This window comes from Chenopodium quinoa, unplaced genomic scaffold (genome assembly GCF_001683475.1).
Source record: "Chenopodium quinoa cultivar QQ74 unplaced genomic scaffold, ASM168347v1, whole genome shotgun sequence".
NCBI lineage: Eukaryota > Viridiplantae > Streptophyta > Magnoliopsida > Caryophyllales > Amaranthaceae > Chenopodium > Chenopodium quinoa.
Window position 1 is genome coordinate 790,991 of NW_018745569.1, and position 16,008 is coordinate 806,998.

The 16,008-nt window shown below is 32.5% G+C and overlaps 1 protein-coding gene across 1 annotated transcript; it reads right to left on the minus strand.

Moving 5' to 3' along the window:
* Window positions 1-16: 16 nt before the first annotated feature.
* On the minus strand, window positions 17-10,589 carry LOC110716358 (antiviral protein MAP-like). The gene is made up of 3 exons (XM_021894977.1): window positions 10,300-10,589; window positions 9,952-10,033; window positions 17-1,209 (listed from the first exon to the last, which is right to left on the minus strand). The coding sequence occupies exons 1-3, from the start codon at window positions 10,572-10,574 to the stop codon at window positions 283-285; spliced, it is 1,284 nt and encodes a 427-aa protein (XP_021750669.1). The 5' UTR covers window positions 10,575-10,589; the 3' UTR covers window positions 17-282.
* Window positions 10,590-16,008: the final 5,419 nt, after the last annotated feature.

Consider the following 16,008-nt stretch of genomic DNA (forward strand, 5'->3'; position numbering starts at 1 on the left):
GGTACGACATGCATGATAATCAAATTTTGTTTCTCACTATGAGAAATAGGGTAATTTCCCTTTATTCATATACTCCGTAAGAAGCTACGGAATAATGGAATAGTACATACATTAAAAGTAGTAGAGATATGATACATCCTTAACTGTCTCTGAAGCCGGCTAATCAAGCCTTACGTACAACTGTACAAGATCAGAGTATTATTATTCTGAAGTATTATAAGCTAAGGAATACAGCCATTTTATTGTTACAGACCAGAAGTAGTGCAGATTGCAAGACTCTGACTATATATCATCGTCCAAAATCGAGCTTCCGATAATACTAAGGGTGCTAGACTTGTACTTGAGGAGGCCCATGTCGTTTTTTATTTCGTCCACTCTATTCACCTCCTGCCGGTAATCAATGTTACTAATTATAAGAGTTGGTGTAATAGTAACACATTTAGGTGTTGCTGCTTCTGCTTTGTGAATAGCTTGAGAAATCGGATCCCAATCGTTCTGAAAAGCTACCATTTTCTTTTTGAAGGAATCGGAATTATCCCCCCTAACTATGGCTTGCTCCATAAATCTGAATCGTGCTGCCTCTGGAACCATTTGAATTGCGATAAGAAAAAACCGAGCCTCATCCGTGCCCTTGTTTAGTTCACTCTCTTGTTTATTGTACACTTTTCTAATGGCTCCGTCTAGGTTCTGTATTCCTAGTACAAGGTTCTTTCGAGTTGTACCTGCAGCCGGCTCTAGGCTGTTATAGTTACCTCCGAATCTAGTGGTTCTTTGCGTTGATCCTGGGAAAAGGCGGTCCTTAGCAGCCTGAGGAGCGTCATTCAGGAAAGTGGCTCGGTATTTTCCATTGTATTTTACGTTGTCTTGATAAGCCCATACATATAAGTCTTTGGCATCTATTCCTAAGGTCACCCATTGCGTGTTACTAATTTTGAGGTCTACTAAAACATATTCGGCTCCTGTTAAAGGGGGGTTTCGAGTTGATTGTAAGGTGCAAGCCCTAGTTGGGGATTCTACTTGATTGCGCAATCTTGTTAGAAAACTTTGGTAGCCCGTAACACCATTTGTTAGCTCAAATGTTACCGTGCTGTAGGCTAGGGTTTCTCCGTCTTGTGCTGTTGCTAATGGTGGAACAACAGCCATCATCATCATGCACCACCATATAACCGAAATTGGTGCTGCCAACAATTTCATACTTCCCTTGTTGACTTAGATTACCTGTATACCTATAATAATTATGGACTATATTATACGTATGTACACTTAATTAATTAAATTAAGTACTATGTAATAATATACCGTATTCAATTCTAGCTATCATGTTACTTTGATTGTATTATAACTTACGAAAAATAGAATTTTATAATAACATGTATTTAGTATACTAATAATTTGTGACGATAATATATAATTGAAAAATAAAAACATGATGATTCATATTGAGTTTTAAACGAAAAAGATCGGGTCATCTTAGAAAAGGTATTAAAAGTTTTCACTAAAGCTTTATAACTTGTTTTCAACTCAAAAAAAATAAATAATACGAAGTAATACTTAAAATTTTTTGGTTATTTGGTTAAAGTCAATTCTAATATCCAATACTATGTTTTTATGAATATAAAAAACATTTGTTAGCCAAACTTAAATTTAATTCTCATAAATCAGTTCTAATCAGCCAAAAACTTTGTCTGCATGTAGGGATTTTCAAATTTATTTATTTACTTTTTTTTTGTTGTTGTTGTGTGTGTTTTGTTTTTAGTTCACGATAATTAAGGGTTTAATGTTGTATTTTTTTGTAAGAGTTTCAAATACAAATCCTTTCTTCTCAGCTTTAAAAATTAATCCAATCAATTAGTAAAAAGTTGCACTATAATGAATTAGGTCTTTATCTTTAAATCGATTTAGATTACTAAAATTTATGTATAAGCTGTGTACGTAAATAAATCAGCTATAATATATTGACATAAGTGATGAGAATTGTGACAAATTTTAATTGTAATCAATGAAAATTATTTTTAAACCATAAAATTTAAATACGAGTAACATCTAATAGATCAGATAAAATTTATTTTAACCTTTAAAATTTATGTTAAATTTTAAAGGCTGTAATAATTTTTTAGTTAAAATTGCCTACTCAGGCCACTTTTGATTCCCCGTTCAAAAAAAATTAATAACCTTCAATATGAAATACAAGTAGGAGTACATTATTTGTTTTTTTTAATGAGTAGATGGTCATTAAAATGATTTCACCATCATTTATCAGATCAAGCAAAGAGATTATTGCATAAGGTATAGTTAAAACTATATATACACTGATACAACAACACATTATTATATTATTAATTAATGATTAAAGTTAGCTCTGAATTGAACGTACTACACAAAATAACGAACACATATAATTGGGAATTTGGGATGGAGAAACTTACGTAAATGTTGAGGCGTTGATAATGTAGAAAATGATTGATAACTAATGTGTGTGATAATTTAGTGAAAGGCAAGGTTTAATGTGTAGCTTAATCTTCTTAAATAGGCAAACAGATCGACAACTTGAATGGTAAGGAGCTTAATTATCAAAGTTAATGATTAAACGCGAGGATCAGGTGGACAAGGAAGTGTTAACACGAGGATCACGTGTACAAGGAAGTGTTAACAACGTTGCATAAAAATAATGTAAGGATAATGTTCATTTTATTTAAGGGTCCGGCGTCCGGCGATTAGTTCATTGCATGTGATGAAACAGGATGCTAAAATAATTTTAATATTACGTATTTGATATAAGTATTTATTATTATTTTTTGATTTAAAGGTAGCACAAGCATATGCTCGTCTAATATGAGAAAACACACATACATCAAATAAATAGCTATCGTGCCTAGGATCCTACATAAATTAGATGGATCAGAGTCATACCAGGGTTCTTGCCATGGACACCTTGGTTACGAGTATATATATGTATTATTGTGGTACGTAATAAAAAAATAAAATGTCCTATTATATAGTCAAACATGCATAGACCTGGATATCGGGTTTGGATCGGGTTATTATTTTGGGTCAACTATGACTTCGGGTCGGTACAAATGGGATTTATCTGACCAATTTAAGTTTAGCTAGGTGTGCATGCATGCTTAATTAGGTCACTAGATAATGGGCCAGGTAATTAGGTTTCATGTTGAAACTTCAAATCAAGTTTGGGTTGAGTCGGACTTTAGGCTAAATTGCAATTGACCCTTCCCAACCTAAATTTGGAGGGCCGCAATTTAAGTCAAGTTAGGATCTAGTCAATTCGAGACAGGTTAAATTTCTTATAGCTTAGTGATCACATAGTTTTGTTCCAATACAATAAGTTCAAATTGGTCATAGTCGAGTCAACCTTTAATTTGAGCATTCGAGTATTTCACATAAAGAATTTATAAATTGGGTTATTTCGAGTTTGAACCTGATCAATGAAATCAAGATTAATGAAAAAAAAAAACAAAAATTTACAATTTTTACACTATTGTTTGGTGATGTGTATGACCTAGACTCATATGTACAATCATTACATTTCTAATCAATCAATCCCCAATTACTTTTAATTATCTTATCAACATGTACATAATTTATTGTTAGAATCAACATGTTCTTTATAAGGTTATAAAAAAACATTAATCTTAACAATTATGTCACTCATTATTGATGAGAAATACTTCATCCTATCTTTTTGCCTCATTTGAGCTTTTTACAGTATTTAAAACGCGCTTTCAAATAAATATATGTATTTCCTTTTTTATATATATGTAAATTTATATATATATATATATATATATATATATATATATATATATATATATATATATATATATATATATATATATATATATATATATATATGGTCTACTACACTCTTAGCTTGTAGATAACTACAAGAATATTTGTTACGAACCTTATCAATGTATATGCATGTGAACGGTAGATTCAAGTGTTGATTTTCTTACTATTGTTATATCCAAAACTCTACTTGGTTGTAAACTTGGGCACCGTGCCGGGCCGTGCCGCCGCGGGCCGTGCCTGGCGGGCCACGGGCTGGTTCGTGCCGTGCTGGTCGTGCCGGCGGGCCCAGGATTTCGTGTCGTGCCGTGCCGACCATTTTCACAGGCCAGCCCACGGCACGGCACGACCCTCGTGCCGTGCTGGCCACGTGTCGGCCTGCGGGCTGGTGCAGTTTTCGATTTTTTTTTTTTTTTTTTTTTTTTTTTTTTAAGTGACAACATTATAAATTAATAAGTTTATAATGTATATAAGTTATAAAATTATAATTATAAGTTTTATAAGGTTATAACTTATAAGTTTATAACTTATAAGTTATAAGTTATTAAGTTATGAATTTTATAATTATAAGTTGAATATTTATGTTTTATAATTTGTATATTCAATATTTATATTTATATATTTACTTTATACTATTACTTTAAAATTTAATGTTTATGATTTATTAAATATAATTTTGTATTAGTAATTGGTATAATTTTATTTTTTTTAATATGAATTTACAAATTGTAACAAAACGGGGAAAAAAGGCAAATTGGACTTTGGATGTGAATAATGCGTACTTTATATTATTATTACTTGAGTTGAGAAAATTGTACAATGATAACAATGATAAAAATCATACAATGATGGTATTAAACAAAAATTGGAAAATGATAAAATTGATATTTGATAATGATTAAAATCGTACAATATACAAGAATTGTCTATTCTTCTTCTCCTTCTTCTTGCTCGTCTTCGTCTTCGTCTTCGTCTTCGCCTTCGCCTTCGCCTTCAAGGTCATCGGCTAGTTGCATAGATTGGGAACTAGCCGAACCCGAACCGGAAGCGGAGGTTCCTTCTTCGTTGTCGTTGTGGTCGTAAGAACGGTCTTGTGAGCGATTTTCCGCATCCAACCAATCTTTGAAACACACGCACATTTCTAGTGTTTCGGGTTTTAGACTTGTTCTTCTATCGTCTAAAACCCTTCCGGATGCGCTGAAAGCTCGTTCGGAGGCGACGGAGGAAACTTGGATAGCAAGAATGTCTCGTGCCATTGCCGCCAAAGTTGGATGCTTCGAGCTTTGTTGTTTCCACCATGCAAGGAGGTCGAGGCTGTTTATCTCATCGTCGTCCATGCATTTTGTGGAAATTTTTGGTTGTAAAATAATGTTAACGGGCCCTTGTACTCAATTGCCTTTGTTAACATGTCATAGGTGGAATTCCACCTAGTTGGGCAATCGATTCTAATTTTTATTACCCTTATCTTTTGTTGTTTTAGAAAACTCTTCCATTCTTGGTATCTCATGTTAGAGCTATTAATAACAACAATTATAACAACAACAATAACAATTAACAACAATAATAATTAAACAAGATTATTCTAATAATAACAATAAAACAATAATAAATTTAAGATTAGTTTAGATCTTACAACCGTGCTTCAACGCTCCACTAATTACGATTATGAACTTTTAAATTTTTTCCGATATTAGGAAAATAATTAGAGAATTTAAGAGAATAATTAGAGAATTTAAGAAAATAAGGATTATTAGATATTTAGAGAATATAAGAGATAAGAAGAAGAGATTGTGATTTTGTGATTTGGGAATGAAATGGAGGTGAGTATTTATAGAATTTTTGGGGAGCAAATTGGCAAAAAACTAGCCGTTTTTTAGCCGTTTTTTTGGCTTATTAAGGAGATAGCCGTTGCATTTAAACGGTAACATTACCGTTGGCCCGCGGGCCGTTCCGGGCCGTGCCTGAAGGCCGGCACGACGGGCCAGCACGGCGGGCTCTGGCCGTGCTCGTGCCGGGCCGTGCCTGGGAATTCTCAACCCTGTCCGTGGCACGGCCCGTGGCACGGGAGTTGAACTTCGTGCCGTGCCGTGCTTGAATTCGGGTCGTGCCGGGCTGCGCCGAACGGCGGGCCGTGCCGGGCGGCATGCGGGCCAACCCGACCCGTGCCCAGGTTTACTTGGTTGTGTAATAAAATATATTAAGTAGGGCCTTTTCGATATGTTTGGTTCAATTATTACTCCGTGTTATTTTGATCAATTATTTTAATTAATATAGTACACATATACAAAGTATATAATTTTTATTTTATTTTTTTTATTTTTTGTTTACAAGTACGAAGTATATAATTAAATAGACTTTGGACCAGAGTTAATAATATTTTTTTCCAAACATTAACATGTGGATTATGTTTAAAAATTATACTTATATTCGTCCCTATCAGTATTAAAAAATAAAAGTCTACTATTCAATTTGTAGATCTAATTGATAGACAACTTAATTGTAATAATTAAACCAATCAACCTTATTCGGTACATTATTAAGTTTATATTACATATTATTACGTTGATATATTGATAACTACAATAAAAAAAAATTACATACTCATACAACATTATTTGAGGAGTTGGCAAGGGGGATCCAATGAAGGGGGCAACTTAATTTATTCAAGGAAGGTTTGCGTAATTCAACGATCTACAAATTAACTAACTAATTAAGGCGAAAACAATGAACCCTGTTTTCCTTCGGTCTAGTTCACTTTACTAGTATAAGCCTATTTGGAAATTGAGGTGTATTAGCTAGAGGTGTTAATCCAAATATATGGGTCGGGTTCGATAAGGTTGGGTTACATAAATCTTTCTTAAATTCGAGTCATGTTAAATTATAAATTCAATACAAGTTGAAATCTAAAGTGAGTTTTGTTCAAATCGATTTCAGATTGAATTGAATTGGTCAGTTTTGACACATCTAACTTAAGTATAACTAGGCCATACATTAAAAGGTAGGTCGATCATCCAAACGACTTAGAATTCAGTACCTGAAATTCTTAACCTAGTCATCATATATGTGCCAATTTTCAACCATAGCTTTGAATATTTATAAAAGTTAAGAAAGTCTCACACGTATCAAATTGAAAATTGCAACTAGATAATATATTAGCTTCTACAAGTATTATTATTATTATTATTATTATTCGTCATTTTCCACCTAAAATGTAAGACTAGCCCATACGTACCCATTATTCCTTAGGAAGTGAGAAATAAATAAATAAACCCAAGCCGTCTTTGATGCTCTGAATTTCATGGAATATCCTTCTTTGTTTAACGTGTAGACTTGTTCGCATTTAAGATGATTAGTCTTTAATTAAAATCTACTGTAAAAGATTGACACTGTAAAATTTAAATGTATATATTTACATGTACTGTTAAATATTATTGTTGGATTGGTTCTACTGCATACTTTCAAATTATAGATTTATAATTTTTTTTAAGATATTGCAAACGAACGCCTCAAGTCATTAGATAAACATTTAAAATATTTTCTTATGTAGTATTAATTTAGGAATGTATGCCAAAATCACAATTTGATTGGTGTAATTAAGGTTTATTTTAATTTAATACTCCGTATTTCTATATTTAGTTAGCTTATCCAACGTCCCGTGAGTGTTCGTTAGCTTTTGCCTTTTTTTTATTATTAATTATTAATACATAAACTAATGGTCAAAGAGGTGTATGTATTTGAAAAAAAAGTCTAAGCAATAAATAAGTGTGGCTATGTCTAGGCCTGTTCACGGATCGGATATCCTAATACTCGGATATCAGAAACTGATATCCAATATCTAATATTAAGTAAAATTGATTATGATTACTTTCTAAACCTCACTAATTTTACCACTTTTTTGTCGTGAAGTTGTACAATATATTTTAACAAAATGGTAGTCTTTTTGCAATAAAAATTATCATCAAATATATTAAGAATATTATAATAAGTTAATAATACAAGGTTGTTTTTCATATGAACAATTTAAAAATTTTTATATATATTTCATTATTTCAGCCTTTATATTTCGGATATCGGATATCCAAAATTTTGAAAATCAATATCCAAATCCGCATTCGAAATCCACTTTTTCGGATCGGATATCCGATGCGAAATGAAAACTCGGATCGATTGCAGATCGAATTTTCAGAGTCTCAGATAGTTAATCGATCGAATTTTCGGATTATCGGATAGTTTTGTACAGGCCTAACTATGCTCTGTCTGTCGGTCATTTCGGCCCGCCAAGGAAAGCTGTTTGATTTTCCATCCACTCAATCTCCGTTACCCCCCTAGCCCCCTGGGGGGGACCTTGCCCGTGCCGAAGACGAGCTCGTCTTCAGCTGCGGAGCTGCTCCCAGCTCACAGTACACTATGATGGAGGAGGTGCCGTGAAGATCTAGGAGCTAGGCCGGGCACAACTTTGCGCTTGAGTGATATTGCAACACAAATAATACCAAAACACAAGACAATAATAACGTATTATTATGGCCTGGCCTTATTCGTTTCGTTACATGCGTTATTGACAACTTGACAAGCATGGTATACCCAAAGCTTCATATTAACTTATACATCGTATATTATTCTTAAACAGCATACATTCTATAATTACTTAAGTATCTCGATGCCGACCGCAGTGCAAAGTTGTTAGACCAGATCTCCACAAGTTCCACGAGTGTAGCATACAAGGTCTGGACAACACTTAAAGTAAGCATTGCAGATTTCGTTCCTTTGCTGGCACCAACCAGCAGCTCCATTGTTGACCGTTTCGAGCATGATGTTTGAGAGGGGATTCTGTTGTATGGTGTTTGCGGTGAGCGGAGTTCGACGCACTGCCAAAGTTGGCTGTGTCACGGTGCCTACCACAACAATGGCAACCATGAATAATAGCACATGACCAACTTTCATGTTTTTGGTCATCTCGGACTTTTTACTATGACGAGTTGTATTTTTTTTTTTTTTTTTATGTAGACGAAATTTGATTCTAAATTATAGGTACACGTACAAATTATTTTCTTGTGTGAAGCTGTGTTTGATGTGTTGATGGTATTGATATTGAAAGACCTCATTTTATAGCCTGTCCAATATTTAGTTGTTGATGACTTTATTTTTATTTTAATGTCCTCATTAATGAATCTAGTCCACAAACTTATCTCATAGTAAGGATAAACATTATATTGAATTAGCTATAAAAAAAAAAAAAATAAAAAAAAAAAAAAAAAAACTTATTACTAGAAGAAAAACGTGGATTAACAATTGATACTCAACTAAACAAATGAAAGGACAATAATTGAATGGAAAAATTCGACTTGAAATAAATGTCATTCATACGTGTCTTTTTAATCAAGGACAACATTTTTATAGAGATAGTCAGATTGGGCAATAAAGAAATAACAAAATAAATAAATAATTGAAAAAAAAAAAAACCCTAAATAGATTTGTACCAAGTAAGTAATAATGGTAATTAACTTGGCATTTATGAACACAACAACTAACATGGTTTAAAACCAGTAACACGTTTGCTAAATGGACGTCGGTACTTCACGCTTTGATCCATGAGCTCTACCCATAATATAAGATCTATGAATATAATTTATTTATTTAATTATTTTTTTTATTACTATTTTTTATTTATTTTTTGTATATTTATATAACCAATTGTCTTAAACTAATGGTTAAGACTTAGAAAGATATTTTATACTCTATTACCAATCAAGTTTAACTTGAAAAATTCCATTTTTCATTTTATATACACCCAGATACATTGTATTACAAAAGTATATTATGCTCATTTAATGTTTATTGCTTACTTAAGAATATTAAAATGAGAAAAAAAATATTAAATGAGCAAAAAACCAATCTTGATTGCACTGTGCATCCAAGTGTATATAAAAAGTTATGAGATCAACTCTACAAACACGGTAGAAAAAGTTATTGAACAAGAATTATCTATCCTATGCAGAGTATAAATTAAAATGTCTAAGTATAGATCGATGACATTGTGGTGAAATGTGAATACATAAATTGTTTGAGATCGATGGCCCGGCCCGCTATGCAAGAATACATAAATTGTTTGAGATCGATGGCCCTGCAAGAATACATAAATCACACCTTTGACAAATAATTAGTACCATCACCACAATACATCCACAACATCATCATCAACAACAACAACATTTTGTTGCTTATTAGGCTGAATTATCACCACACAACTTCTATTATACATAAACATGTTTCATACAATGCATATATTATGACCACTTACCAAACCAAACGTGTCATTACTTAACATTATTACTTGTATTACATAACTTGTACTTGGATTAAATAGAACTTCACAATTCAGCCTCACCGTCACCAGTCTTGGTTATAAAAAAAAGTGTTCATGAACAACTTCAGCTTATTAAATATAGATACTTGGCTTTCTCCAAAAAAAATTAGGAGTGCCATGTGATTAACTATGTCTTCGACTTTAGACACTTTCCAATTGTGATCGTTCCTCCCTCTGATCCCTTAAGGTACTTTCTTTTTTTGAAAGTTGCTGCCATTACTGGTACATTGGTGTTGCCGTAACGGAGTGTTGGATCTGCCAACCATTCACGCAAGTCGCTTAATAGCTTCGAGTAGGTATTCGTTGTAGGACTTGTTGCATCGAAACTTAGATCTGATGCTGCAAATGTTGGTTCAAGGACGATCAACCATATTGATATGGCTACCACAACAAAAGCCCTCATTATTGTTTGTATTCATTTCATTTTGATTACCTGTTAAAAGGTAGTTTAGGCCAAAAAATAAAAAAAGGGGGTGTTAATTCTTGAATCATTAGTAACATTTTTTTTATTTAGACAACAATAAGAACGAGAGATGATCTGAAAAACGATCCCAGGAATCCCCGAAATCAAGAGGGAAAGCTCTAACACCGACTGAACTATCCCTCACTCTCATCATTAGTAACTTAAGAAAAGCTTCGTAGAATTATTGGGAACAATTTTTCTGCTGTGATGGTAATTTGATAATCAAAATATATAAGGGCACCAACGAGAATGTTCCTTAATACTCCATATAATTAATTATACTTGTATAAAGGTAATTCAAAATTTAAATTTAATGTTACTCTATACGTATATGCATGCTATAGCTTAAGCCCTTCAAGGCCATGATCTTATAGTGTGTATGATTACGCAATTTTCCCATAGACACACAATAATGAATCTCGAAAATTGCTTTAATGGAAATATTATAAAATAGATAGACATAATGATAAATTAGCATCCTTATAACAAAGTATTTATTACGGGTAAAAATAGCAATTATTTAAAAAATAAAAAACAGGAGTGTGATAAAGATTTTGAACCAAAAATAACCACATAGATTGCATAATACGAGTAACCTCACAGTATAAACCCAATAATAATATTAATTAAATTAAAAGCAATAAACATAAAAAAAAAAAAAAAAAAAAAGGAAAAAAGAAAAAGGAAAAAAGAAAAAGTTACGTGGCTTTAGCTTAATATATCATGCATCAACAAAGAGGATGGCATACCAATAAAATAAAACTGCGAAATGAAACTTCCTTGAGTTTATACGTTGATGACTCAGAGAACGTCGTATTGTAAAAACAATGAGTTGCAACATTCAACTTATCATCTTTTTTAAATAGAAATCATGAGAAAATTTCATGCGAAGACATTTTAGATCCAAAAAATATTAATTAAAAACGAAGTTCATCATAAAAAAAATAAATAAAAATTAAAAAAAAAAAAACAATAAATTTTTATAGACAAATAAATAAAAAAATTAGATGTACAACAAAACAATAAATATTGTACATCTACTATAAAGTTAACTTAAAATGATCAAAAATTACCCTGTAATTAGAGCTGTCAGTTTCTAACCCAAACTGTTAAACCCGACTGTTTCGAACCAATCCGAAAAGGAACTGAACCGTTAAAAACCCATTTTTGAAAACCGAAAACCGACCCGACCCAATTTTTTCCAACCCGAAACTGAACTGAACCGAATTTGAGCAAACCGTTAATGAGCCGAGTACCCGTTATCAAAGCAAACCATTACAACCGGAAACTGAAAGCAACCCGAACCGATTACATCAGAACCCGATAGTAACCCGACCCATTTTAAACCGATAACTGTTTAAACCCGGTACAAATCTGATAAACCTGAACCGTTCCAACCCGTAAGCCGTTGTGATCGAATCGTTTATAACGCGTAATCCGTTATGATCGAACCGTTTTCAACCCGTAACCCGTTGAGACCGAACCGTTTACAACCCGTAACCTATTGAGATCGAACCGTTTACAACCCGTAATCCATTACCGTTTACAACTCGTAACCCAATATGTTTATGATCTGATCTATTTCAACCCACTACTTGATAAACCCAACATATTAAGGTTTAACTCGATTATAACCTAACCCATTTCTACCCATTATTTGATTAATCTGATTCGACAATGATCCGAATCGATTTTAACCCGATATTATTTCAATTGAAACCCGCTTCAAATTGGGTAATTTGTTTTCAAACCGACCCCGTTTAATTCAAACCGATTATGACCCGAACCACTAATGAACCGACCCGATTTCACGCGATCTGTTTTGAACCGAAACCCGTTTTCAAACCGACCTAGTTTAACCCAAACTGATTATGACCCGAATTGATTACAACCCGACCTGTTTAGAACCTGAAATGTTTTTAACCAAAACCCGTTTTTTAATTGACTAAACCCGTTTTCAAATCGATCCGATTCAACCCAAACTAATTATGACATGAACCGATTACAACCTGACCCAATTAGGACCCGACCCAAATAGAAATCGCAATAAAAAAACCAAACCGAACTGACCAGATAATTTTCAAAACCGACCCGTTAATAATTTCATCCCGTTATAACCCGAACCATTTGCACGAATGAGTAACTATATTTGCTTAACACCATTCACACAACGCTAAAGGCCACAACAAATAAGTCTTGCTGCTTCTACCAAACATAACCCCCCATACAGAAACTCTTCACGCAGCCATTAAAATCAAAACCACACAACCAAATAATACTCAACCACTTCTATCTACTCAGAAGTAAATGACAAAAACTCAAAAGTAAATTACATAAGCAAAAATATATTGACATGGTTCAGATTTAGTGCCTATCTAGCTTCATCTGTTATGGCGTCTCTGATATCACCTTTCCTTTACAGCCAACCAACAAAAGACACAATACTTCGATTGTCATTCTAATTTAATGAGTAAGGAAATATTTGCTCATCCAAGTGAGCAAATAATTGATTGCTCATTTCACAAATAAGCAAAAAAATACTTGTTGATTTAATGAATGATTAAAGAAATGCTTGCTCATTTGACAAATGAGCAACTAACTATTTGCCCAAATGATCAAAAAATTGATTGCTCATTTCCCAAATGATCAAAAAATTGATTGCTCATTTCCCAAATGATCAAAGAAATGTTTGCTTATTTTACAAATGAATAACTAATTATTTGTTTATTTGACAAATGAGCAAACTAATGGTTGCTCATTTCACAAATGAGCAAAGAAATGCTTGTTGATTTAATGAATGATTAAAGAAATGTTTGCTCATTTGACAAATTGAGCAACTAATCATTTGCTCATTTGATAAATGAGCAACTAAGTTTTTGCTCATTTGTTAAATTTGCAACTAACTATTTGCTAAATGAGCAAAAAATCGATTGCTCATTTTCCAAATGATCAAAGAAATGTTTGCTTATTTTACAAATGAGTAATTAATTATTTGCTTATTTGACAAATGAGCAAACTAATGGTTGCTCATTTTACCACCCACTTGATGCTATCCTCAGCTACCCTGCAATACACCACATGCCCAACGGCCTAACGCACTCAACAAAGTGACATAGCATTACACCCATCCTCCCTGGCCACAGATAGCCCACACCATTCACACAACGCCCAAGGCCACATCATGCTGCTTCTACCAATAAACAACTCAACATACCAAAACATGCATTACTTATCCAATTACATAGGGTTCAATTACGTTTAATTACATTAATAATTCATTAATTTAGCGTAATCCATACAACACAACAATCCAAAATTACAACAACTACAGACTAGGATTATCAATTGTTTACAGCAAAATTCAGGTTCTGATTTATATTAACAACGCAAAATCAAAGCTACTTTACTTACAGAAAAAGGATGAATCCACCAACAACCTACTAATCTGACGAACGAAATAGTCACACTAGCTCAACCAGACTTCTTGAAAAGATGGACACAAACGCCTTCAAGCAAGGGATCTGCCAGAACACCCACAACAACCCACGAGTGGTTCCTTCGATCAAACTACACAATCGCATCAAGTGATCTCCCTCAAACCATCAACCAGCAATGCATAATGTTGTCCTCTTTTGGCAAAAAACCTAATTTTTGAAATCAAAATTGCAAAAACATGTTTCAAAATCGATCAAATTCAAAATTAAACTGAAATTTACATACCTTAACAGATTATCGTGAGAAATTGATGAGCAAAAGCAAAGAAATTGAAGAGCGAAGAAATGGAAGAGCGTAGAAAATCAGAGAACCTAGAGGAAGAGACAGAAAATCTGAAGAGGAGAGAAATATTTGATAAATGAGCAAATAATATTTGCTCATTTGATAATTGAGCAATAGTTCTTTGTTCATTTATTAAATGAGAAAACAATATTTCTTTTTTCTGTTTGCTCATTTATCAAATGAGTAAATATTCTTTATTCATTTATCAAATGAGCAACAATTCTAAAACATTCAAACTAATATGAAACCTTGAACTTACTTACAATATTTGAAAATGTAAACAATTGTTGGACCATAAAAGACCAACCGTATACTAGTTTATATTATGCACTTCATTTTCTGCCTATTTTTGAAATAGATAGTTCACAAGGTTAATCTAATACATGTTGTTCTGCTCATATCCTTCACGAATGAACAAACTGAAATTAAAATGAGCAAACCAAATTAAAATGAGCAAAAACACATACAATAAAAATGCATAAGAGAAAATGAACAAACTTATATTAGAATCTCAGAAAATTGCTCCATACTATCTTCACATAATACAAACTCATTTTCGATTGCCGAATTAATCTTTCAATTTCACCGGAACGTGTGACCATAATTGTCGTTGAGTGGAGCTCGATAATGACGTAATTGGTCTGAATTTTGAGCTTGTTTTCTTTGTTATTGATGTTGCAAAGTTAATAACAATGATGTTAATGACGATGTTGACCCTTCCCAACCTAAATTTGAAGGGCCGCAATTTCACTCAAGTTCGGATCTAGTCATTTTGAGACAGGTTAAATCTCTTATAGCTTAGTGATCACATAATTTTGTTTCAATGCAATAAGTTGAAATTGGGTCATAGTCGAGCCAACCTTAAAGTTGAGCATTCGAGTATTTCATATAAAGAATTTATAAATTGGATTATTTCGAGCTTAAACCTGATCAATGAAATCAAGATTAATGAAAAAAAAAATAAAAAAAATCAAAATTTACAATTTTTTACACTAATGTTTGGTGATGTGTACGACCTAGACTCATATATATGTACAATCATTACATTTCTAATCAATCAATCCCCAATTACTTTTAATTATCCTATCAACATGTACATATTTATTGTTAGAATCAACATGTTCTTTATAAGGTTATAAAAAACATTAATCTTAACAATTATGTCATTCATTATTGGTGATAAATACTTCATCCTATCTTTTTGCCTTATTTGATTTTTTTACAGTATTTAAGACGTGTTTTAAAATAAATGTATGTATCTCCATTTCTATATATGTGTAAAATTTATATATATATCTATGGTCTACTACACTCTTAGCTTGTAGATAACTACAAGAACATTTGTTACGAACCTTATCGATATATATGCATGTGAACGGTAGATTCAAGTGTTGATTTTCTTCCTATTGTTATATCCAACACTCTACTTGGTTGTGTAATAAAATATTTTAAGTAGGGCCTTTTCTTGATATGTTTGGTTCAATTATTACTCCATGTTATTTTGATCAATTATTTTAATTAATATAGTACACATATACAAAGTAGATAATTTGTTTTTTTTTTTGACAACGTACCAAGTATATAATTAAATGGACTT